This window comes from Choloepus didactylus, chromosome X (genome assembly GCF_015220235.1).
Source record: "Choloepus didactylus isolate mChoDid1 chromosome X, mChoDid1.pri, whole genome shotgun sequence".
NCBI classification, from domain to species: domain Eukaryota; kingdom Metazoa; phylum Chordata; class Mammalia; order Pilosa; family Megalonychidae; genus Choloepus; species Choloepus didactylus.
In genome coordinates this window covers 126,953,495-126,976,849 of record NC_051334.1, presented here as the reverse complement: position 1 = coordinate 126,976,849, position 23,355 = coordinate 126,953,495, and the positions used below count along the sequence as shown (strand labels likewise).

The 23,355-nt window shown below is 40.3% G+C and overlaps 1 protein-coding gene across 6 annotated transcripts in view; it reads right to left on the bottom strand.

Moving 5' to 3' along the window:
• The window catches only part of COL4A5 (collagen type IV alpha 5 chain), a 414,777-nt gene that overhangs the window by 303,693 nt on the left and 87,729 nt on the right, over positions 1-23,355 (bottom strand). For all 6 annotated transcript variants that reach the window (XM_037821236.1, XM_037821237.1, XM_037821239.1 and 3 more), the window contains exon 2: positions 5,596-5,655. In XM_037821236.1, coding sequence (XP_037677164.1) covers positions 5,596-5,655 — 60 coding nt within the window. The remainder of the gene's footprint in view (positions 1-5,595; positions 5,656-23,355) is intronic.

Here is a 23,355-nt window from a genome sequence, read left to right as displayed (position 1 = left end):
ATTCTCAACTCTGTTCTGTGACTCCTCAAGGCAGTAAGACTGTGGCTCTTTGTCTGGATTCCAACCATTATTTGCCATGCAGACTGAAGGTGTACTCAAAATAAAAGTCATATGAATGCAAATTCATCCACAGTAGTTCCTTACTTTCAAGGGAAGAATCCTGTCCACTTTTGGTCTTTCTTTCATCATTTTCCCATTCTTTTCAAATAGCTGTTACATTTTGCCTTAATCATTTAATTATTATCTCAATATGAGTTAATCTGAAAAAAGTCACTCTATCATTATCAGAAATGAATCCCTCTTGGTATTTTAGCAGTACAGAAAGCAACCTTACTGCAAAACTATCCCCCTTAAACTAACATTACTCATATAGGTGTCCTAGAGAACACTATTCTATTAGTACTAATAGATGTTCTGTTGGGGGAAACTGAGTTACATGGTCAAATGGGGCTTGGAAATATAGCATCACAAAACAAGCAAACAGGTTTCTTTATTCCAGGATTTTTACCATCTTTAATGACATGTCATCTTTTATATCTCTAAGCAGAATATGTCCTAGAGATATTATCTCAAACTTTTTCATGTATAATTAGTAACATTCATTGATTCACTAAAAAATATTTATTGAGCCCCAAAGGGTAGAAACTAGGGTATGATTCCCTGTCTCCTAATACAATTCTCTTTAAGGGAAGAGTTGACTATTCCTTTTAAATTTTCTAATTTCAATATATCAATTACTAACCCATAAAGGGTAAGTTGACACTAATTAAGCCTACTTTGTAATCATCATATCTATGTAATAGGAAGTGCTGTTGTAGGAGACATGAGAAAAAAATAGAGATTCACCAGTGGTTAATCTGTATGGACTAGATCAACTATATGAAAGTACTTAACATGGTATCCAGCACATATCAGTAGCTTGATAAATGTTTAGTTTCCTTCATAAGGGTCCTCCGCTGTTTTTGCCTATTAAGTCAGTGACTTCAACAAGATTGATAAGGGGTTGGGAAACTATACCTATCAGGCCAAATGTGGTCAAGGCCTATTTTTGTATGGCCTAAGAGCTAAGAATGATTTTTTTACATTTTAAAAATGCTGTTTAAAAACAGAGAATATGAGACAGAGACATCATGAGACCCATAAAGCCCAAAATTTTTACTATATGATTTTTTTTTTACTTTTTATTTTGAAATAAATACAAACTTACAGGACAGTTGCAAAAATAATACAAACCCCATACACAGAACTCCAGCCTACCCCAACACCCCTCCACTGATACCCCGATCTACCAACTTTAATATTTTGTCACTTTACCATTTCTTCCTTTCCCTCCCTCCCTCCCTCCCTATCTATCATCCATGATCTATTGCTCTGTCTTCTGAACATATAAGAGCAAGTTGCACACATCCTTGAAAAATAATTCACATATATATTTCCTATGAACAAGAATATTCATTTATGTAATCACATCAAGTGTAGTTAAGAAATTCAAGAAATTTAACATTGATATAAAGCTTACATTCTATATTTCATTTTTTCTTATGTCCCAATTGTGTCCTTTTGAGCCTTATCTCCTCTATTCTTAGATCTCATCCATGATGATCTATGGCATTTAATTGTCATTATCTATTTAGACTGTCTTTTTTTCAATAGTGGAAACATTCACAGCATAAATCTTCCCATTCCAACCCCTCCCAAGCATTCCATTTAGTGGGATTAATCACATTCACGATGCTGCAATGCCATCACCTTCCCACCATCCATTACTAGAAATTTCCCTTAACCCCAAACAGAAACCCCACACTCATTTCTTATTAACTTCCCATTGCCCCTTCCCCCACTTCTCGTAACCCATACTCTACTTTTCATCTCTATGATCATATTCTCTGATACTTTCTTTGTATTTACCATGGGGCTTAAATTTAAAATCCTAAATCTATAACAATCTTTTCTTTGATACCAACTTAACTTCAATAGGACACATAAACTGTGTTCCTATATTACTCCATTCCTCCACCTTTCTGTAGTTCTTGTCAAAAATTACTTATTTTACATTGAGTCCAAAACCACTGATTTATCATTATACTTTATGTATTTTAGATCCTACAGGAAGTAAATAGTGGAGTTACAAATCAAAAATACAGTAGTTTTGGTATTTATATTTACCATGTGATCTTTACTGGAAATCTTTATTTCTTCATGAGGTTTCAGTCAATTGTTTAGTGTCCCTTCCTTTCAGCATGCACAGTTCCCTTTAGCATTTCTTATAGGACTGATCTACTGGTGATGAAGTCCCTCAGCTTTCGATTATTTGGAAATGTTTTCATCTCCCCCTCATTTTTAACCTCCAGGTGTTTGTGAATTTTCTAACTTTCTGATGGTTATTGACTTCTAATTGTATTCCATTGTGGTCAGAGAATGTGCTTTGAATAACTTCAATTTTTGTAAAATTTATTGAGGCTCGTTTTACGTCCCAGCATATGAGCTATTCTGGAGAACATTCCATGATCACTAGAGAAGAATGTGTATCCTGGTGATTTGGGATGTAATGTTCTATAAATGTCTGTTAAATCCAATTCATTTATCAGATTCTTTAGGTTATCAATTTCCTTATTGGTCTTCTGTGTGGTTGATCTCTCTATAGGAGAGAGTGATGTGTTGAAGTCTCCCACAATTATTGTGGAACCATCCATTGCTTCCTTTAGTTTTGCCAGTATTCGTCTCATGTATTTTGTGGCACCATGATTGGGTGCATAAACATTTATGATTGTTATTTCTTCTTGTTGAATTGCCCCTTTTATTAGTATGTAATGGCCTTCTTTGACTCTCATAACATCCTTGCATTTAAAGTCTATTTTATCTGAGATTAATACTGCTACCCCTGCTTTCTTTTGGCTATAGCTTGCATGAAATATTTTTTCCATCCTTTCACTTTCAATTTGTGTCCCTGTGTCTACGAGGAGTCCCTTGCATGCAACATATTGACGGTTCATATATTTTGATCCATTCTGCCAATCTATATCTTTTAATTGGGGAGTTTAATTCATTTACATTCAACATTATTACTGTGAAGGCATTTCTTGAATCAGCCATCCTATCCTTTGGTTTCTGTTTGTCAGATACAATTTTTCCCTCTCTCTCTTATTCTCCTTTAATGAACCAGTATTGAATCTCTTTAGTACTGAACCTTTCTCTATATCTCTCTCTCCTTTCTTTGTTTCTCTGTCAGTAGGGCTACCTTTAGTATCTGAATTAAGGCAAGACTTTTATTAGCAAAATCTCTCAGCATTTGTTTGTCTGTGAAAAATTTAAGCTCTCCCTCAAATTTGAAGGAGAGCTTTGCTGGATAAAGAATTCTTGGTTGGAAATTTTTCTCTCTCAGAATTTTAAATATGTCATGCCACTGCCTTCTCACCTCCATGGTAGCCGCTGAGTAGTCACTACTTAGTCTTATGCTGTTTCCTATGTATGTGGTGAGTTGCTTTTCTCTTGCTGCTTTCAGAACTTGCTCTTTCTCCTCAGTATTTGACAGTCTGATCAGAAAATATCTTGGAGTGGGTTTATTTGGATTTATTCTATTTGGAGTTCGCTGGGCATTTATGCTTTGTGTATTTATATTGTGTAGAAGGTTTGGGAAGTTTTCCACAACAATTTCTTTGAATACTCTTTCTGGACCTTTACCTTTCTATTCCCCATCTGGGACATCAATGAGTCTTAAGTTTGGATGTTTTATTTTATATTTGGATAGATATATCTATCATATCCCTGAGGTCCATTTTGATTTTTTCGATATTTTTCCCCATTCTTTCTTTTTTTCTTTCATTTTCTGTTCTCTGGTTCTTGAGGTCACTGATTCGTTGTTTAGCTTCCTCTAGTCTTGTACTATGAGTATCCAGAATCTTTTTAATTTGGTCAACAGTTTCTTTTATTTCCATAAGATCATCCATTTTTTTATTTACTTTTGCAATTTCTTCTTTATGCTCTTCTAGGGTTTTCTTCATGTCCTTTATATCCTGTGTCATGCTCTTCTTCATGTGCTTTATATCTTGTGCCCTGCTCTCATTGTTTGTCTTTAGTTCTTTGAATAATTGCTCCAAGTACTGTGTCTCCTCTGATCTTGTGATTTGGGTGTTTGGGTTTGGGTTATCCATATTGTCTGGTTTTTTCATATGCGTTAAAATTTTCTGTTGTTTTTGGCATTTGCTTTACTTGATAGAGTTCTTTTAGGATATGTAGAATTATTCAAAGACTAATCTCTAATGTGTCAGATCTACAGCTTGGTGGTGTATACTTTCTCTAACTAACCAGCAGATGGCATCCACGAGTCACCTATTCCCCTCAAGCCAGTTTTCCCCAACTTTGTCTTTGTGGTGAGTGGGGGTCTGATTTTTGTGGGGTCAAACTGGTGCACCAAGTTTGCATGTGTAATTGGTGCTTCCATCCTGAATGTGGGGCGTGTGTCTGCGCGGTTAGGGAGGGAGGGCGGCTTTAATAATCAAACCTCCCAGGTGTTCCTGGAGATTTAAGGCTGTTGCAAGAATGCAAACTTTCAGTTCAGTTTGGCACAGATTATCTCTGGTGCTGACCCACAAGTCCTTGGTATTGGCATATGGTCCCTGGGATTTCCGGGTGGGTTCCTCTTCCAAGCTGTGCCCTTCTAGGGCCTCTGCTGAGGGAAGGTTGTGCTACATCACAAGTGTTTGCTATCCCTCAAGGGAAGTTCTGGGCTGCCAGGCAGTGTAGGTATGTTCCCAGCCTGCTGTGAGGATGGCTGAATGGGGCGTGTTAATTTCCCCCATTTCACACAGCTCCGCCTTCCCAGCTCCGGGACAATTAGCTGTGGGTGCACGAAAGGCTATTGCCCATGCCCGATATTGTGGCATGTGCATGTGTTGCTGGAAACACTTCCTGTCACACTGGGTTTTTTGGTGTGGCTCTGGGCTGTGGTGTCTGCGCCGGGCAGGAACGTTCCCAGCCTGCTGGAAAGATGACTGCAATGGGCGTGGTTTTTTTTCCCCTTTTGGCTAACCTCTGCCTTCCTCGATCCGATACAATTAGCAGCAGGTGTGTGAAAGGCTGTCTTCCATGCCAGATATTGAGGCGCTCGCACAGCCCGTTCCTGCCGCTCTTCACTGTGCAGTTCTTGCTGCCATATCTGTAGCCGCTTTTGGGTTTTTTAAAAAAGAACTAGTCCACTGGATATTCAGCAAGCTTATTCACTCGTTTCAGATCGCAGACTCCCGGTTTCACCAAGTGCACGGTCCCTGTGGATTTAGCAGACCTTGTCCAGCTGGTGCATCACTGGAACTGGCATTCTGGGTCACTTTCTGGGTTTTATCTAGTATTTTTCACGGAGGTGTTTTTTGCCCTGTCTCTCCTAGCCGCCATCTTAGGTTCTACTATATGACCTTTTACACAAAATGTTTGATGATCCTTGACATACGGTCTAATCCTTATAGCTGTCTAAAGTAAGCAGTATAGAAGAATTCATTTTGTTTATTTAGGTACTGAGACTGAAGCCCTCTTTTAAAAATTTAATGAAACCACTATTTTACTGATTTTACTAAGTTCACTAAAGCCCATCTCAGGTCTTACCTTTTCTCCTTTTATACCGCTACAGTCACACTTTGATCCAGGAAGACACCCATAGCAAGCCTATGTAAGGAAGAGAAAGAGGGGAAGAAATCATTAAATGTGAACCTGAAAACAGATTCTGACTTACAGGTCAACTGAATTAAACAATCTAACATTGTAAAAAATACCAGAAAAATATCTGAAAGGAGATATACTAAATCACAAACAATGGCTACCTCTGGGGAAGTATACACCTTTTATTGTATATGCTTCTGCTTGAACTTTTCACAATGAGCAAATGGAAATTTTATAATTCTAAATAAGCAATATATATTTTTAAAAGATGGTAAAAATGAAAAATATATTCATACAACCTCCATGTAATGTGATTAGTCACTTATCCAAGCTCTTAGAAACTCCCTTTTTTCTCCTAACATCACTTGTAAGAAATTACCTCGAAATCTACTTCAACAATGACCTTGGAAACTAGGTGCTGTCAGGGATGCCTGCCAATTGAAGTGCTTGCTTATCTTCAATCATGAGAAACCATGGAGCATAAAATATATGACTACATTTAATCATGTTTTTTTCTTCAACCAACTCCCTCATCACTAATAGCGCAGTCTCTAACAGCCCAAAGCTTTACTACAAGTGCTGTTTGCACAGCCTAGATGTTCTAAATAACTACTGCTACTAACAAGTTCATTCGCTCATATCAGGAACTTAGGCCCTGAAGCCAGTGAAAGATCCTCCTCTAAGATAAGAACTTATGGAGGACAAGGAGACAGTAGATGATTTCTGCCACCCAAAACTATCCTTGACTCGTGTACAGCGGAACTTCTTAAAAAACCAAAAACTGTAATAATTATTTTAACTTATGTAGATAGATCATAATTTTTGTACAATAAAATGGTATGGCTGTCATCAAATAGATATTGGACTGATTTACTGAAACCTTTATGTGATGTAAATACCAAACACCATTCATCAATAACCAGACAGGAAAGCCTACGGCTTAAAAAGATCTTAGCCTCTTGCCCAACATTCTATGCTTTTCTTTAGTCACTTCTAGAGTACTTTCCCCAATCTCAGTCCCCTTTTGCTTAATGTAAGAGCAAATAACAATGGCTTTGTTTTGAGAGACTCTCGCAATCACACTTGCAAGAGTGAAAGATGAGTTCCTGATATTGCAAATTTAAAGTTTGTTATGCAACCATTATTTATTATACACAGGTGATTAGATTATATACTGATTCAGTATTATATGTCAAGTAGGCTTATTCAGACTTATTCATCAAACATGAACTGAGTACTATTAGAGGCCAGAAAACTTGTTAGGCACTAGGAATATAAGGATGAATAAGACAGAGTCACCTCTAACACACATCAATAATCCAACAAATATTTATTGATCACTTATTATGTGCAGCCACTAAGTTAGGTACAGATAGAGATACAAAGAATATTGTAAATCTTGCTCTCTGATGAGAAGAATAAACCAATACACAAATAATTACTTGACAATGAGACAAGAACACAGGTTAATTTAAAATATATACTATTGTTTTGTGCAAACATAAATTCTACATTCCGAACTACAAACTTACAAATTTTAGAAGATAGTGATTCACAAGATAATAACTGTCAATGGTCATATTCACTGAATTAGATTGTGATATCAGCAACATTCAATTACATACATTAACGGAGGGGAAAAGGGATGCTGATAATCCAAAATAGCTCTTAATCTAAGAAAAATTAACATTTAACTTTGGAATGTATGCCTGCACTTTATATGCAAATATATGTGAATGGGCTTTTGGTTGTATATGTAAAAGATAGTATAATTTTCCATGATCAGTCTTTACAGAGATATCCTCCAGTTTTATATACAAATTAAGCTCCTGGGAATAATGCAAATCAACAGCCTAATAGGATTTCACTAATATGGATGATTTACTCTGTGGATTTAATTAATAACTACAGTATATATTTTGACTACTTACTACCCAGAAATATCTCCATGACAATAACTTGTTTGAGTTTTATAAAATTATATTCTTTATTCTACTCATAATGTAATTTTAAATGAACAAGGCCTTAAATCCTCTTGCACTTCATTTTAAGGTAAATTTACACAATATTTATCTTAAAAATTAGTAAATTCATCTTTATGCACTTCTTTATAAATTAACAAGTAGTAATATTTTAGAGATATCAGTACTTAAAACATTTGGGAATAACAGATAAATTTGAATTCAATTATAAAATTTAATTTATATTCTATTTATTCAACCTATTTTATGACAAAGACTGGTACTCATGGGTAAACAAACTAGGCAACTGTAATACACACAAGATCCACTAGATGCCACTTTCTATACAGTTATAATTGTGGAGTCTACAAAAATAGCCCCAATTTGACATCTGGCTAATGTAACAATTTTTTTTAACCAACATCTATTAATATTGATTAGGTGCCTAATAAATACAAAGCACATTACTAGGTATATGAGTTTTACAAAAAAATGTGTTAGACATGGGTGCTGCTTTTAAGGAGGTTCCAGTCTAGTTCTTTAAAAAAAATAAACTGGACCACCTCTCTCTCTAGCTAAACCAACTCATCAGGTGAACTCACTGCCCTCCACCCTATGTGGGACCTGACTCCAAGTGGTGTAAATCTCCCTGGCAACATGGGACATGACTCCCGGAGATGAATCTGGACCCGGCATCATGGGATTGAGAACACCTTCTTCACCAAAAGGGGGATGCAAAATAAAAAATAAAGTTTCAGTGGCAAGAGATTTCAAATGGAGTCGAGAGGTCACTCTCGTGAACATTCTTATGCACTATATAGATAACCCCTTTTAGGATTTAATGTATTGGAATAAATAGAAGCAAATACCTGAAACTATCAAACTCCAACCCAGTAGCCTTGACTCTTGAAGATGATTGTATAGCAATGTAGGCTACAAGGGGTGACAGTGTCATTGTGAAAACCTTGTGGATCGCACTCCCTTTATCCAGTGTATGGATGGATGAGTAGAAAAATGGGGACAAAAACTAAATGAAAAATAGGGTGGGATGGGGGGGTGTCCTAGTTTGCTAATGCTGTCGGAATGCAAAACACCAGACATGGATTGGCTTTTATAAAAGGGGCTTATTTGGTTACACAGTTACAGTCTTAAGGCCATAAAGTGTCCAAGGTAAGTCATCAACAACAGGGTATCTTCACTTGAGGATGGCCAATGGTATCCGGAAAACCTCTGTTAGCTGGGAAGTCATGTGGTCGGCGTCTGCTCCAAAGTTCTGGTTTCAAAATGACTTTCTCCCAGGATGTTCCTCTCTAGGCTGCAGTTCCTCAAAAATGTCACTCTCAGTTGCTCTTGGGGTGTTTGTCCTCTCTTGGCCTCAGTTCCTCAAAAATGTCACTCTCAGTTGCTCTTGGAGTGTTTGTCCTCTCTTGGCTTCTCCGGAGCAAGAGTCTGATTTCAACAACCGTCTTCAAACTGTGTCTCATCTACAGCTACTCTATCAGCTTCTGTGCATTCTTCAAAGTGTCCCTCTTGGTTGTAGCTCCTCTTCAAAATGTCACTCTCAGCTGCACTGAGTTCCCTCTGGCTGTCAGCTCATTTATATAGCTCCACTGATCAAGGCCCACCCTGAATGGGTGGGGCCATGCCTCCATGGAAATATCTCATCAGAGTTATCACCCACAGTTGGGTGGGGCACATTCCATGGAAACACTCAAAGAATTACAATCTAATCAACACCAATAGGTCCGCCCACACAAGATTACATCAAAGATAATGGCGTTTGGGGGACATAATGTAGAGGGCGATTAAGGTAGCATGTATAAAATCCACCCTCAGCAATGCCGGAAATATGCAACATGGCCGCCAGGGCTGATGCAACAACAGCTTAAGTTACCCTCAGCCTTCTTTACGGAAGTAGTTCACGCCAAAAGTGCTAGTTCGCGCCAAAAGTGCTAACCTTACATCTGCCATCTACCCTAGCAACAGCAGCCACCAATCCTAGACCGCCACGAGCCCTTACTAGCCACTTCCCCTTCTCCTAGAGTATATATGCTCTGCCTCTTCAATAAAATTTTGCAGCTTGATCAGAAACCTGTCTTGCTGTCGTTCCTCGCGTCTCTTGTCCCATACCATTCCTCCCTCACAGGATTCGGAGTCTCCATTGAACGTCCCGCGGGCTGGGACAAACTGGCGCCCAACGTGGGGCTCGGAGTTCTGTGAGAGACGGAACGCCGCACTCAAGGAGAGAGGCCTCTCACACTCACCGCACCCGGGATCGCCGCGGGGAAGCGCGCTCGCGAGACAGATCCGTTCAGCAGTCGATCAGTGCCGGCGAAAGGAAGAAACGGAAAGAAGAAAAGAAAGCAACAAAAGGTAAGCCCCCACCCCCAACATGGGACAAGCAATCTCCCAACATGAATTATATATTAGTCAGGTCAAACAATCGCTCAAGGCACGAGGAACTAGAGTTAAGAAAAAAGATCTCACGCGCTTTTTTGATTTTTTGTTAAAAACCTGCCCTTGGTTCCCTCAAGAAGGTACTATAGACCACCAATGCTGGCTAAGAGTCGGCGACTGTTTAAAAGATTATTCCCGGACCTTTGGTCCTGAAAAGGTCCCGGTTACTGCCTTTTCTTATTGGAATCTAATTAATGAAATCTTAAGAGTCCATTCTTTAGCTCCAGACATTCAAAACCTCTGCAAAAAAGGAGAGGAAGCTTTAAGAGAGCACTCTCGTCCCGCTTCAGCATGCAGCTCAGTAATTATTAACATACCTGAGGATCCCCTAAACAAAAACCCCAACAGGGATAGGCCAAATACCCCAACCAGTCAAGCTAGTCTATCGCCCGATCAGCACAATATCGAACCAGAGGTTAAAATTTCTCCCTTTTTGGAGGAACCAGAGGCTAAAATCTCTCCCTCTTTGGAGATCAACTCCCTTCCTCCGTTTCGGCCACCCCCTTACGCACCCGATTTTCCAAAACCATATTCTCATTTTTATTCAGTCACGTCCTTACCTCAGTTCCGCGCTTTGGAAGAGGCCACAGAAAACCTCCGGCTACACGCCGATAACTTTAGAGAAACTTTTAATCAAGAGCGGCTGCGAGCCGCCAATTTGCTCGCCGACCTCCGGTCGGCAACTCAGAGCGTTGCAGCCCTTGTGCTTCCAGAAAGCGCCCAGTCATCACGTCCCCATTGCGCTCACCACACCTACGCCTTTCCAGTTACACGTAGTCAAACCCAAATGGCGCTGCCAGCTCCCAAAATGGCGATTCTAGTAGCGAAAGCGAGGAAGAGGAACAATCAAATCCCCCTAGTTCTAACGAAGAAGAACAGGAAGAAGCTAGTACTGCTTCAACAGTTAAATATAAAAAACTCAGTTTAAAATATTTAGAAAAATTTAAAAAGGCAGTGAGTGATTATGGCGCTACCGCCCCCTTCACGCTCACCCTATTAGAGAGTCTCAGTGAAAAAGAACTCACTCCTAACGATTGGTCCCAATTAGCCAGAGCTGCCCTGTCCGGCGGCGATTTCCTGTTGTGGAAATCCGATTATGAAGAGCATTGTAAAAAGTATGCCACCCGTAATGCCCGTAAAGCCACCTCTAAAACCTGGACATTAAACAAATTTTTAGGTCAAAGCCCCTACCATCAGAATAATAAACAGGCTCAATTCCCCCCAGGTCTCTTAGTGCAAATACAAACGGCCGCGCTTAGAGCATGGAAAAAACTTCCGCAAAAGGGTGCCGCCACTGCCTCTCTTGCTAAATTAAGACAGGGACCTGATGAACCGTATAGCGAATTCCTTAGCCGCCTGCAAAACGTGGCTGAGCGCTTATTTGGGGCCAGTGAAAACGAAAGTGATTTTATTAAACACCTGGCCTATGAAAATGCTAACGCTGCCTGCCAAGCAGCAATCCGCCCCTTTCGTAATACCAACCTTAATAATTACATAAAGCTCTGTTCTGGCATTGGGCCCACTCAAACTCTTGGAATAGCCATTGGTGCCGCCCTTCAAAATTTTGCAGCGCAGCATAAAAATTTTACGGCACAAGCAAAGCCTCCAACATGCTATAACTGTAAGCAACCTGGCCATTTTTCAAAAAATTGCCCCGTGCCACAAACCAGTTCCTCCTTACCCATTACTAATAAACCCCCATTGCCGCCCTCTATTTGTCCCCGCTGTAAAAAGGGGTTCCATTGGGCATCTGAATGCCACTCTAACGCAGACATTAATGGCCAACCCCTTAAGCCTAAGCTCCAGGGAAACTTCCAATGGGGCCGGCCCCAGGCCCCAACCAGAACAAACCCAGGGGCAATACGGTTTGTTCAGCCATCCCCAGTCGCAGTACCTGCGCTCCCAACTATAAACCACGCTGCTATATCGCAGACTTATGGAGAGCAACAGCAGGAAGCGCAGGGATGGACCTCTGTACCACCTCCAAATCAATATTAACCCCAGAAAACAGTCCTCTCCTCATACCAACGGGAGTTTATGGACCACTGCCCCCAAATACCTTTGGCCTCATCTTAGGAAGAGCCAGTACCGCCCTTCACAGGATTCAAATCACCCCAGGTGTGCTGGATAATGATTTTAAGGGTGAAATAAAAATAATCGCAGCCACCTCAAGCAACATTGTCTCTATTCCTCCCGGCACCCGAATAGCACAGCTTGTAATCCTCCCCCTTCAATGCATTAACTCAAACTTCAAAAAAACCCAGCGTCCCACAGAGGGCCCTGGATCTTCCGATATTTTTTGGGCACAGCCAATATCCCATAATCGACCCATCTTACGATTAAAATTAAATGGTAAATCATTTGAAGGTATTTTAGACACAGGGGCTGACGCCACAATTATATCCTCAAATCACTGGCCTAAATCCTGGCCTCTCACGGCCGCTGCCACCCACCTACAGGGAATAGAAGCCACAAATCCTCTACAAAGTTCACAAGCCCTAAAATGGGAGGATGAGGAAGGGAACGCTGGTACAGTTATACCATATGTTATCCCCCATCTCCCCGCTAATCTATGGGGCAGAGATATCTTAACTCAAATGAAAGTTTTTATGTGCAGCCCTAGTGATACAGTTACTGCTCAAATGCTCAAAATGAATTTTCTCCCTGGCAAAGGCCTAGGCAAAGCTAATCAAGGAATAAAACTGCCCATCTCTATAACACCTAATACAGGTAAAACAGGACTTGGGCTCCCCCAAAATTTAGCCTGATGGCCATTGACATCCCTGTACCCCATGCTGAAAAAATTTCGTGGAAATCCATAGAACCAGTATGGGTTGATCAATGGCCCCTAACTCAGGAAAAGACCCTAGCGGCTATAAAGTTAGTACAGGAACAGCTTAATGCCGGACATATTGAACCTACTCAGTCCCCTTGGAACACTCCTATTTTTGTTATAAGAAAAAAATCAGGTAAATGGAGACTGCTACAAGACTTGCGCGCCGTAAACAAAGCCATGGTACCCATGGGGGCGCTGCAACCCGGTCTCCCTTCACCAGTTGCTATCCCTATCAACTTTTACAAAATAGTTATAGATTTAAAGGATTGTTTTTTCTCCATACCTCTTCACCCAGAAGACAGGCAATATTTCGCCTTTAGCGTCCCTCAAATCAATTTTCAAGGCCCTATGCCCCGGTTTCAATGGAAAGTCTTACCACAGGGCATGGCCAATAGTCCAACCTTGTGCCAAAAATTTGTCGCTGAGGCCATTAACCCTATCAGACAGCTATGGCCACAAATCTACATTCTTCATTACATGGATGATGTCCTATTAGCAGGTGAGGACGTAGATAAATTACATTTTTGCTTTCAAGACCTTCTTAAAAATTTAACAGCAAAAGGTCTTCAAATAGCCCCCGACAAGGTACAAACCTCAGACCCTTTTTCTTATCTAGGGTTCGAACTTTGGCACCAACAAGTTTTAACACCCCGCATTCAATTGCGAACCTCCCATTTGCTAACGTTGAATGACTTCCAAAAACTCTTGGGAGACATTCAATGGCTTCGCCCCTACCTAAAACTACCCACTGAAACTCTCCTACCACTCTTTAATATTTTGAAAGGAGACGCAAGTCCCTCCTCTCCCCGAAGCATAACTCCAGAGGCAATGCAAGCGCTTACCATCATAAATCAAGCTATCCAAAATCAAACTTGCTTTCAAATAAACTACCACCAGCCTTTAATTTTTATAATTCTTAATACAATTCACACGCCTACAGGCGTATTCTGGCAATCCAATTTAAAACAACCAAACGGGCGAGGCCACCCACTACTCTGGGTTCACCTCCCAGCTACTCCAACAAAAGTGCTCTCGCCATACGTTGCTCTTATAGCTGCCCTCATAATTAAAGGCCGGCAAACTAGCCGCCAACTGTTTGGAAAAGATCCCGATTCCCTTATTGTCCCATACACCCAAGATCAAATCCATTGGCTTTTCCAAACCAGCGATGAATGGGCTATCGCATGCTCTTCATTCCTAGGCGATATTGATAATCATTACCCAAACGACCCATTAATCCAGTTCGCTAAAATCCATCAATTCACTTTCCCAAAGGTCACTAAAGCAAAACCCATAGACTCTGCTACCTTAGTCTTTACTGATGGTTCAGCAAATGGGACCGCAGCATATGTCATCCAGGGTCAAGCATTTTCCGTGCGCTCTCCCTATACCTCAGCTCAACTTGTCGAGCTCTATGCAGTCCTGCAGGTTTTTTCCCACCTTCAAAACCAACCTTTTAATTTATACACTGATAGCGCGTACATAGCTCAGTCTGTACCACTATTAGAAACAACTCCATTTATCAAACCATCCACCAATGCAGTCCCCTTATTTTCAAAGTTACAAAAATTAATTCTCAAACGGCAGCACCCCTTTTTTGTGGGACACCTCCGTGCCCATCAAAATCTACCAGGTCCTCTTGCAAAAGGCAATGCGCTAGCAGATGCTGCCACTCAGTTAATATGCCCCAATCTCTGCGATTCTCTAACCTTAGCTTCCCAAGCCCATGCCCAACACCACCTAAATGCAAACACCCTCCGCCTAAAATTTAATGTTACAAGGGAACAAGCAAGGGAAATTGTTAAAGCCTGCAAAAACTGTGTAACCCAACTGCCAGTCCCTCATTTGGGAGTTAACCCAAAAGGGCTTATCCCAAATGAAATCTGGCAAATGGATGTCACCCACTTTGCCAGCTTTGGGCGACTCAAATATATTCATGTTTGCGTTGACACATATAGTGGATTTATTCAAGCTAGTTTGCAAACAGGAGAAGCTTCAAAACATGTTATCTCTCATTTACTGCATTGTTTCACCGTTTTAGGCCAGCCTAAAACCATTAAAACAGATAATGGACCTGGGTATACTGGCAAAAATTTTCAAACCTTCTGTCAACAATTACAAATCAAGCATACTACAGGAATACCGTATAACCCCCAGGGGCAAGGCATAGTAGAACGAGCACATCGCACCCTAAAAAATGCTCTGTGCCGCTTAGCCGAAAGCACTCTCAATCTCACGAAACAACGTCCCCGAGACCTTTTACATCATGCTCTTTTTGTTCTTAACTTCCTAACTCTGGACGATGAAGGACAATCTGCAGCCGACAGACATTGGCATCCCAAAACACAGATGCAACAAGCCACTGTTATGTGGCGTGACCCCTCAACATCAAAATGGAATGGACCTGACCCCGTTATCATCTGGGGACGAGGTTCTGCTTGCATATATGACCAAGAAAAAGAGGGTCCTCGCTGGCTTCCAGAAAGACTAATTAGACATATTAATCCTCCACTGTCAAAACAAGCCCCAAAATCCCCCCTTCCCTTTAACAATAACCTTTCCAGGGAACAAACCCCTCCCTGAGAAAAAATTTCTCTCCTTTTTTCTCTTCCAGCACGTCGCCAACTTTGCTGTAGCCTGCCCAGAACACACCCAACCTACGTGCAGCTGGCAACCAAAAAAGGCCCAACTTACAGGTGTTGCTGGCCTAGGCACCGGAACCACCTCTATCATCCTCCAACGCCAAGGCTTCTCCCACCTAGGAGCTGCTATAGACGAAGATTTAGCCTGCATTGAAACCTCCATCACCCATCTTAAAAAATCCCTTACGTCCCTATCGGAGGTTGTTCTCCAAAACAGGAGAGGTTTGGATCTGCTTTTCCTTAAGCAGGGAGGGCTTTGTGCTGCACTAGGCGAAGAATGTTGCTTTTACGCTGACCATTCTGGCATAGTTAAGGATTCCATGACCAAACTTAGGGAAGGAATTGAAAACCGCAAACGTGAGCGAGAAACCCAAGGAGGTACCTCCTGGGGGCTTAACGGAATTCTCCCTTACCTCCTCCCTATATTAGGCCCCTTTATAACCATACTCCTTATAATATCTTTTGCACCTTGGACCATAAAAAGAATAATACAGCTAGTTAAGGACCAAGTTGATTCTGCCCTAGGCAAGCCTATTCAAGTGCATTATCACCGGCTTCACCTCGCTGACCAAGGTGTGGATCCAGAAAATCTGCCTGCTACCCACCCCTTCGGGTAAGAAAGCCCCCTCCTACGGGAGCAGCATATAACTCGAAAATATGCTTCTAGCTTATGCTATGATTGGTACCGCTGGGTGCGAGGCAAAGCACTGCAAAGGAGGGCCAAAACAATTAAAGGCCATTTTCGAGCTCCTTGAGAAGTATGCCTCATTAGCATAGGGGTTCGCTCTACACAAATTCCCCTCCCCACAAAAACAGAGCCACAAACAACTTGGGGAATGAGGCCTCTACTTCCCCCAGCAGGTTAATGCCAAAAGAATGCTCGATCAGCATTCTTCCTCCATCCTTTTGAAAAACAAAGGGAGGAGATGTAGAGGGCGATTAAGGTAGCATGTATAAAATCCACCCTCAGCAATGCCGGAAATATGCAACATGGCCGCCAGGGCTGATGCAACAACAGCTTAAGTTACCCTCAGCCTTCTTTACGGAAGTAGTTCGCGCCAAAAGTGCTAGTTCGCGCCAAAAGTGCTAACCTTACATCTGCCATCTACCCTAGCAACAGCAGCCACCAATCCTAGACCGCCACGAGCCCTTACTAGCCACTTCCCCTTCTCCTAGAGTATATATGCTCTGCCTCTTCAATAAAATTTTGCAGCTTGATCAGAAACCTGTCTTGCTGTCGTTCCTCGCGTCTCTTGTCCCATACCATTCCTCCCTCACAGGATTCGGAGTCTCCGTTGAACGTCCCGCGGGCCGGGACAACATAATACATTCAAACCGGCACGGGGGGGATGATTTGGATGTTCTTTTTTACTTTCATTTTTCTTTTTTTTTTCTTTTTTTTCTTTTTTTTTCTTTTTTTATTTCTTATTTTTTTAATCTTCATTTTATTGAGATATATTCACATACCACGCAGTCATACAAAACCAATCGTACATTCGATTGTTCACAGTACCATTACATAGTTGTACATTCATCACCTAAATCAATCCCCGACACCTTCCTTAGCACACACACAAAAATAACAAGAATAATAATTAAAGTGAAAAAGAGCAATTGAAGTAAAAAAGAACACTGGGTACCTTTGTCTATTTCTTTGTTTGTTTCCTTCCCATATTTTTCTACTCATCCATCCATAAACTAGACAAAGTGGAGTGTGGTCCTTATGGCTTTCCCAATCATATTGTCACCCCACATAAGCTACATTTTTATACAATTGTCTTCGAGATTCATGGGTTCTGGGTTGTAGTTTGATAGTTTCAGGTATCCACCACCAACTACCCCAATTCTTTAGAACCTAAAAAGGGTTGTCTAAAGTGTGCATAAGAGTGCCCACCAGAGTGACCTCTCGGCTCCTTTTGGAATCTCTCTGCCACTGAAGCTTATTTCATTTCCTTTCACATCCCCCTTTTGGTCAAGAAGATGTTCTCCGTCCCACGATGCCAGGTCTACATTCTTCCCCGGGAGTCATATTCCACGTTGCCAGGGAGATTCACTCCCCTGGGTGTCTGATCCCACATAGTGGGGAGGGCAGTGATTTCACCTGCCAAGTTGGCTTAGCTAGAGAGAGAGGGCCACATGTGAGCAACAAAGAGGCATTCAGGAGGAGGCTCTTAGGCACAATTATAGGGAGGCCTAGCCTCTCCTTTACAGCAACCGTCTGCCCAAGGGTAAAACCTATGGTAGAGGGCTCAACCCATCAAACCACCAGTACTCTATGTCGGTGATCATGTTAGCAACCATCGAGGTGGGGTAGGCCAATACCCCTGCATTCTCCACAGGCTCCTCAAGGGGGCACTACATATTTTTCTCCTTCTCTTTTTTTTTTTTTTAACTTTTTTTCTTTTTTAAATCAACTGTATGAAAGAAAAAAAATACAATAAAAGAACATTTCAAAGAGACCATAACAAGGGAGTAAGGAAAAGACAACCAACCTAAGATAACTGCTTTACTTCCAACCTGTTCCTACTTTACCCCAAGAAAGTTACATAATATAGCAACATTTCTGTGAACTTGTTCCTACTATATTCATCAGAAATTAACAGACCATAGTCATTCCTGGGCATCCCCAGAACATTAAATAGCTTATCTGTTCTCCTTGGATTATTGTTCCCCCTTCCTTAATTGCTCTCTACTGCTAGTTCCCCTACATTCTACATTATAAACCATTTGTTTTACATTTTTCAAAGTTCACATTAGTGGTAGCATATAATATTTCTCTTTTTGTGCCTGGCTTATTTCGCTCAGCATTATGTCTTCAAGGTTCATCCATGTTGTCATATGTTTCACGAGATCGTTCCTTCTTACTGCCGCGTAGTATTCCATCGTGTGTATATACCACATTTTATTTATCCACTCATCTGTTGAAGGACATTTGGGTTGTTTCCATCTCTTGGCAATTGTGAATAATGCTGCTATGAACATTGGCGTGCAGATATCTGTTCGTGTCACTGCTTTCCGATCTTCCGGGTATATACCGAGAAGTGCAATCGCTGGATCGAATGGTAACTCTATATCTAGTTTTCTAAGGAACTGCCAGACTGACTTCCAGAGTGGCTGAACCATTATACAGTCCCACCAACAATGAACAAGAGTTCCAATTTCTCCACATCCTCTCCAGCATTTGTAGTTTCCTGTTTGTTTAATGGCAGCCACTCTAATCGGTGTTAGATGGTATCTCATTGTGGTCTTAATTTGCATCTCTCTAATAGCTAGCGAAGCTGAACATTTTTTCATGTGTTTCTTGGCCATTTGTATTTCCTCTTCAGAGAACTGTCTTTTCATATCTTTTGCCCATTTTATAATTGGGCCGTCTGTACTATTGTCATTGAGTTGTAGGATTTCTTTATATATGCAAGATATCAGTCTTTAGTCAGATACATGGTTTCCAAAAATTTTTTCCCATTGAGTTGGCTGCTTCTACGTTTTTGAGAAATTCCTTTGAGGTGCAGAAACTTCTAAGCTTGAGGAGTTCCCATTTATCTATTTTCTCTTTTGTTGCTTGTGCTTTGGGTGTAAAGTCTAGGAAGTGGCCGCCTAATACAAGGTCTTGAAGATGTTTTCCTACATTATCTTCTAGGAGTTTTATGGTACTTTCTTTTATATTGAGATCTTTGGTCCATTTTGAGTTAATTTTTGTGTAGGGTGTGAGGTAGGGGTCCTCTTTCATTCTTTTGGATATGCATATCCAACTCTCCCAGCCCAATTTGTTGAAAAGACCATTATGACTCAGGTCAGTGACTTTGGGGGCCTTATCAAAGATCAGTCGGCCATCGATCTCAGAGTCTATCTCCGAATTCTCAATTCGATTAGATTTATCTATATGTCTCTCTTTGTGCCAGTACCATGCTGTTTTGACAACTGTGGCCTTATAATAAGCTTCAAAGTCAGGGAGTGTAAGTCCTCCCACTTCATTTCTCTTTTTTAGAGTGTCTTTAGCAATTCGAGGCATCTTCCCTTTCCAAATAAATTTGATAACTAGCTTTTTCAAGTCTGCAAAGTAGGTTGTTGGAATTTTGATTGGGATTGCATTGAATCTGTAGATGAGTTTGGGTAGAATTGACATCTTAATGACATTTAGCCTTCCTATCCATGAACATGGAATATTTTTCCATCTTTTAAGGTCCCCTTCTATTTCTTTTAGTAGAGTTATGTAGTTTTCTTTGTATAGGTCTTTTACATCTTTGGTTAAGTTTATTCCTAGGTACTTGATTTTTTTAGTTGCTATTGAAAATGGCATCTTTTTCTTGAGTGTCTCTTCAGTTTGTTCATTTCTAGCATATAGAAACATTACTGACTTATGTGCATTAATCTTGTATCCCGCTACTTTGCTAAATTTCTTTATTAGCTCTAGTAGCTGTATCGTCGATTTCTCAGGGTTTTCCAGATATAAGATCATATCATCTGCAAACAATGACAGTTTTACTTCTTCTTTTCCAATTTGGATGCCTTTTATTTCTTTGTCTTGCCGGATTGCCCTGGCTAGCACTTCCAGCACAATGTTGAATAACAGTGGTGACAGCGGGCATCCTTGTCTTGTTCCTGATCTTAGAGGGAAGGCTTTCAGTCTCTCACCATTGAGTACTATGCTGGCTGTGGGTTTTTCATATATGCTCTTTACCATGTTGAGGAAGTTTCCTTCAATTCCTACCTTCTGAAGTGTTTTTATCAAAAACAGATGTTAGATTTTGTCAAATGCTTTTTCAGCATCTATTGAGATGATCATCTGATTTTTCCCATTTGAATTGTTAATGTGTTGTAATACATTGATTGATTTTCTTATGTTGAACCATCCTTGCATGGCTGGAATGAACCCCACTTGGTCATGGTGTATGATTTTTTTAATGTGTCTTTGGATTCGATTTGCAAGTATTTTGTTGAGGATTTTTGCATCTATATTCATTAGGGAGATTGGCCGGTAGTTTTCCTTTTTTGTAACATCTTTGCCTGGTTTTGGTATTAGATTGATGTTAGCTTCATAAAATGAGTTAGGTAGTGTTCCATTTTCTTCAATGTTTTGAAAGAGTTTGAGTAAGGTTGGTGTCAGTTCTTTCTGGAAAGTTTGGTAGAATTCCCCTGTGAAGCCATCGGGCCCTGGGCATTTATTTGTGGGAAGATTTTTGATGACTGATTGGATCTCTTTGCTTGTGATGGGTTGGTTGAGGTCTTCTATTTCTTCTCTGGTCAGTCTAGGTTGTTCATATGTTTCCAGGAAATTGTCCATTTCCTCTACATTATCCAGTTTGTTGCCATACAGTTGTTCATAGTATCCTCTTATAATTTTTTTAATTTCTTCAGGATCTGCAGTTATGTCACCTTTTTCATTCATTATTTTGTTTATGTGGGTCTTCACTTTTTTTGATTTTGTCAGTCTAGCTAGGGGCTTGTCAATCTTGTTGATTTTCTCAAAGAACCAACTTTTGGTGATATTTATCCCCTCTATTTTTTTTTTTTGTTCTCTATGTCATTTATTTCTGCTTTAATCCTTGTTATTTCTTTTCTTCTACTTGGTTTAGGATTGGTTTGCTGTTCATTCTCTAGCTTCTTCAGTTGATCCATTAGTTCTTTGATTTTGGCTCTTTCTTCCTTTTTAATATATGCGTTTAGTGCTATAAATTTCCCCCTTAGCACTGCTTTTGCTGCATCCCATAGGTTTTGGTATGTTGTGTTCTCATTCGTCTCTATATATTTAGCAATTTCTCTTGCTATTTCTTCTTTAACCCACTGATTGTTTAGGAGTGTGTTGTTTAACCTCCAGGTATTTGTGAATTTTCTAAGTCTCTGATGGTTCTTGACTTCTAATTGTATTCCATTGTGGTCAGAGAATGTGCTTTGAATAATTTCAATCTTTTTAAATTTATTGAGGCTTGTTTTATGTCCCAGCATATGATCTATTCTGGAGAATGTTCCGTGAGCACTAGAAAAGTATGTGTATCCTGGTGATTTGGGATGTAATGTCCTTTATATGTCTGTTAAATCTAATTCATTTATCAGATTGTTTAGGTTTTCAATTTCCTTATTGGTCTTCTGTCTGGTTGATCTATCTATAGGAGACAGTGATGTGTTGAAGTCTCCCACAATTATTGTGGAAACATCAATTGCTTCCTTTAGTTTTGCCAGTGTTTCTCTCATGTATTTTGTGGCACCTTGATTGGGTGCATAGACATTTATGATTGTTATTTCTTCTTGTTGAGTTGCCCCTTTTATTAGCATGTAGTGGCCTTCTTTGTCTCTCAAAACATCCCTGCATTTAAAGTCTATTTTATCTGAGATTAATATTGCTACACCTGCTTTCTTTTGGCTGTAGCTTGCATGAAATATTTTTTCCATCCTTTCACTTTCAGTTTCTTTGTGTCCCTGTGTCTAAGATGAGTCTCTTGTATGCAACATACTGATGGTTCATTTTTTTTGATCCATTCTGCCAATCTATATCTTTTAATTGGGGAGTTTAATCCATTTACCTTCAACGTTATAACCGTGAAGGCATTTCTTGAATCAGCCATCTTATCCTTTGGTTTATGTTTGTCATATATATTTTTCCCCTCTCTCTATTAATATCCTTTATTGTACCCATACCGAATCTCTTTAGTACTGAACCTTTCTCCAAGTCTCTCTGTCCTTTCTTTGTTTCTCTGTCTGTAGGGCTCCCTTTAGTATCTCCAGTAGGGCAGGTCTCTTGTTAGCAAATTCTCTCAGCATTTGTTTGTCTGTGAAAAATTTAAGCTCTCCCTCAAATTTGAAGGAGAGCTTTGCTGGATAAAGTATTCTTGGTTGGAAGTTTTTCTCACTCAGAATTTTAAATATATCGTGCCACTGCCTTCTCGCCTCCATGGTGGCTGCTGAGTAGTCACTGCTTAGTCTTATGCTGTTTCCTTTGTATGTGGTGAATTGCTTTTCTCTTGCTGCTTTCAGAACTTGCTCCTTCTCTTCCGTGTTTGACAGTGTGATCAGAATATGTCTCGGAGTGGGTTTATTTGGATTTATTCTATTTGGAGTTCGCTGAGCATTTATGATTTTTGTATTTATGTTGTTTAGAAGATTTGGGAAGTTTTCCCCAACAATTTCTTTGAATACTCTTCCTAGACCTTTACCCTTTTCTTCCCCTTCTGCAACACCAATGAGTCTTATATTCGGACGTTTCATATTATCTATCATATCCCTGAGGTCCGTTTCGATTTTTTCAATTTTTTCCCCCATTCTTTCTTTTATGCTTTCATTTTCCATTCTGTCATCTTCCAGGTCACGGATTCGTTGTTCAAGTTCCTCTAGTCTTGTACTATGAGTGTCCAGAATCTTTTTAATTTGGTCAACAGTTTCTTTAATTTCCATAAGATCATCTATTTTTTAATTTAGTCTTGCAATGTCTTCTTTATGCTCTTCTAGGGCCTTCTTGATATCCTTTGTTTCCTGTACTATGGTCTCATTGTTCATCTTTAGTTCTTTGAGTAGCTGCTCTAGGTGCTGCGTCTCTTCTGATCTTTTGATTTGGGTGCTTGGGCTTGGCTTCCCTGGCCGCAAAAACTTACAGATTTCGCTGATCTCAGCAGTTCGACATGTTCATGAGTGTTGTATGAAGTATGCCCAAAGTCAGATTGCTCTGTGGTGTCCAGTCCACGCATTTCCTGGCTTTCTACCTACTTTCCTGGAGGAGTAACTAAAACATACAGCTCACCAGTCCGCCACCTTGCCCCGCCTACTTTTATTTTTCATTCTTATTCTTATTCTTTGTGGTGTAAGGAAAATGTTCAAAAAT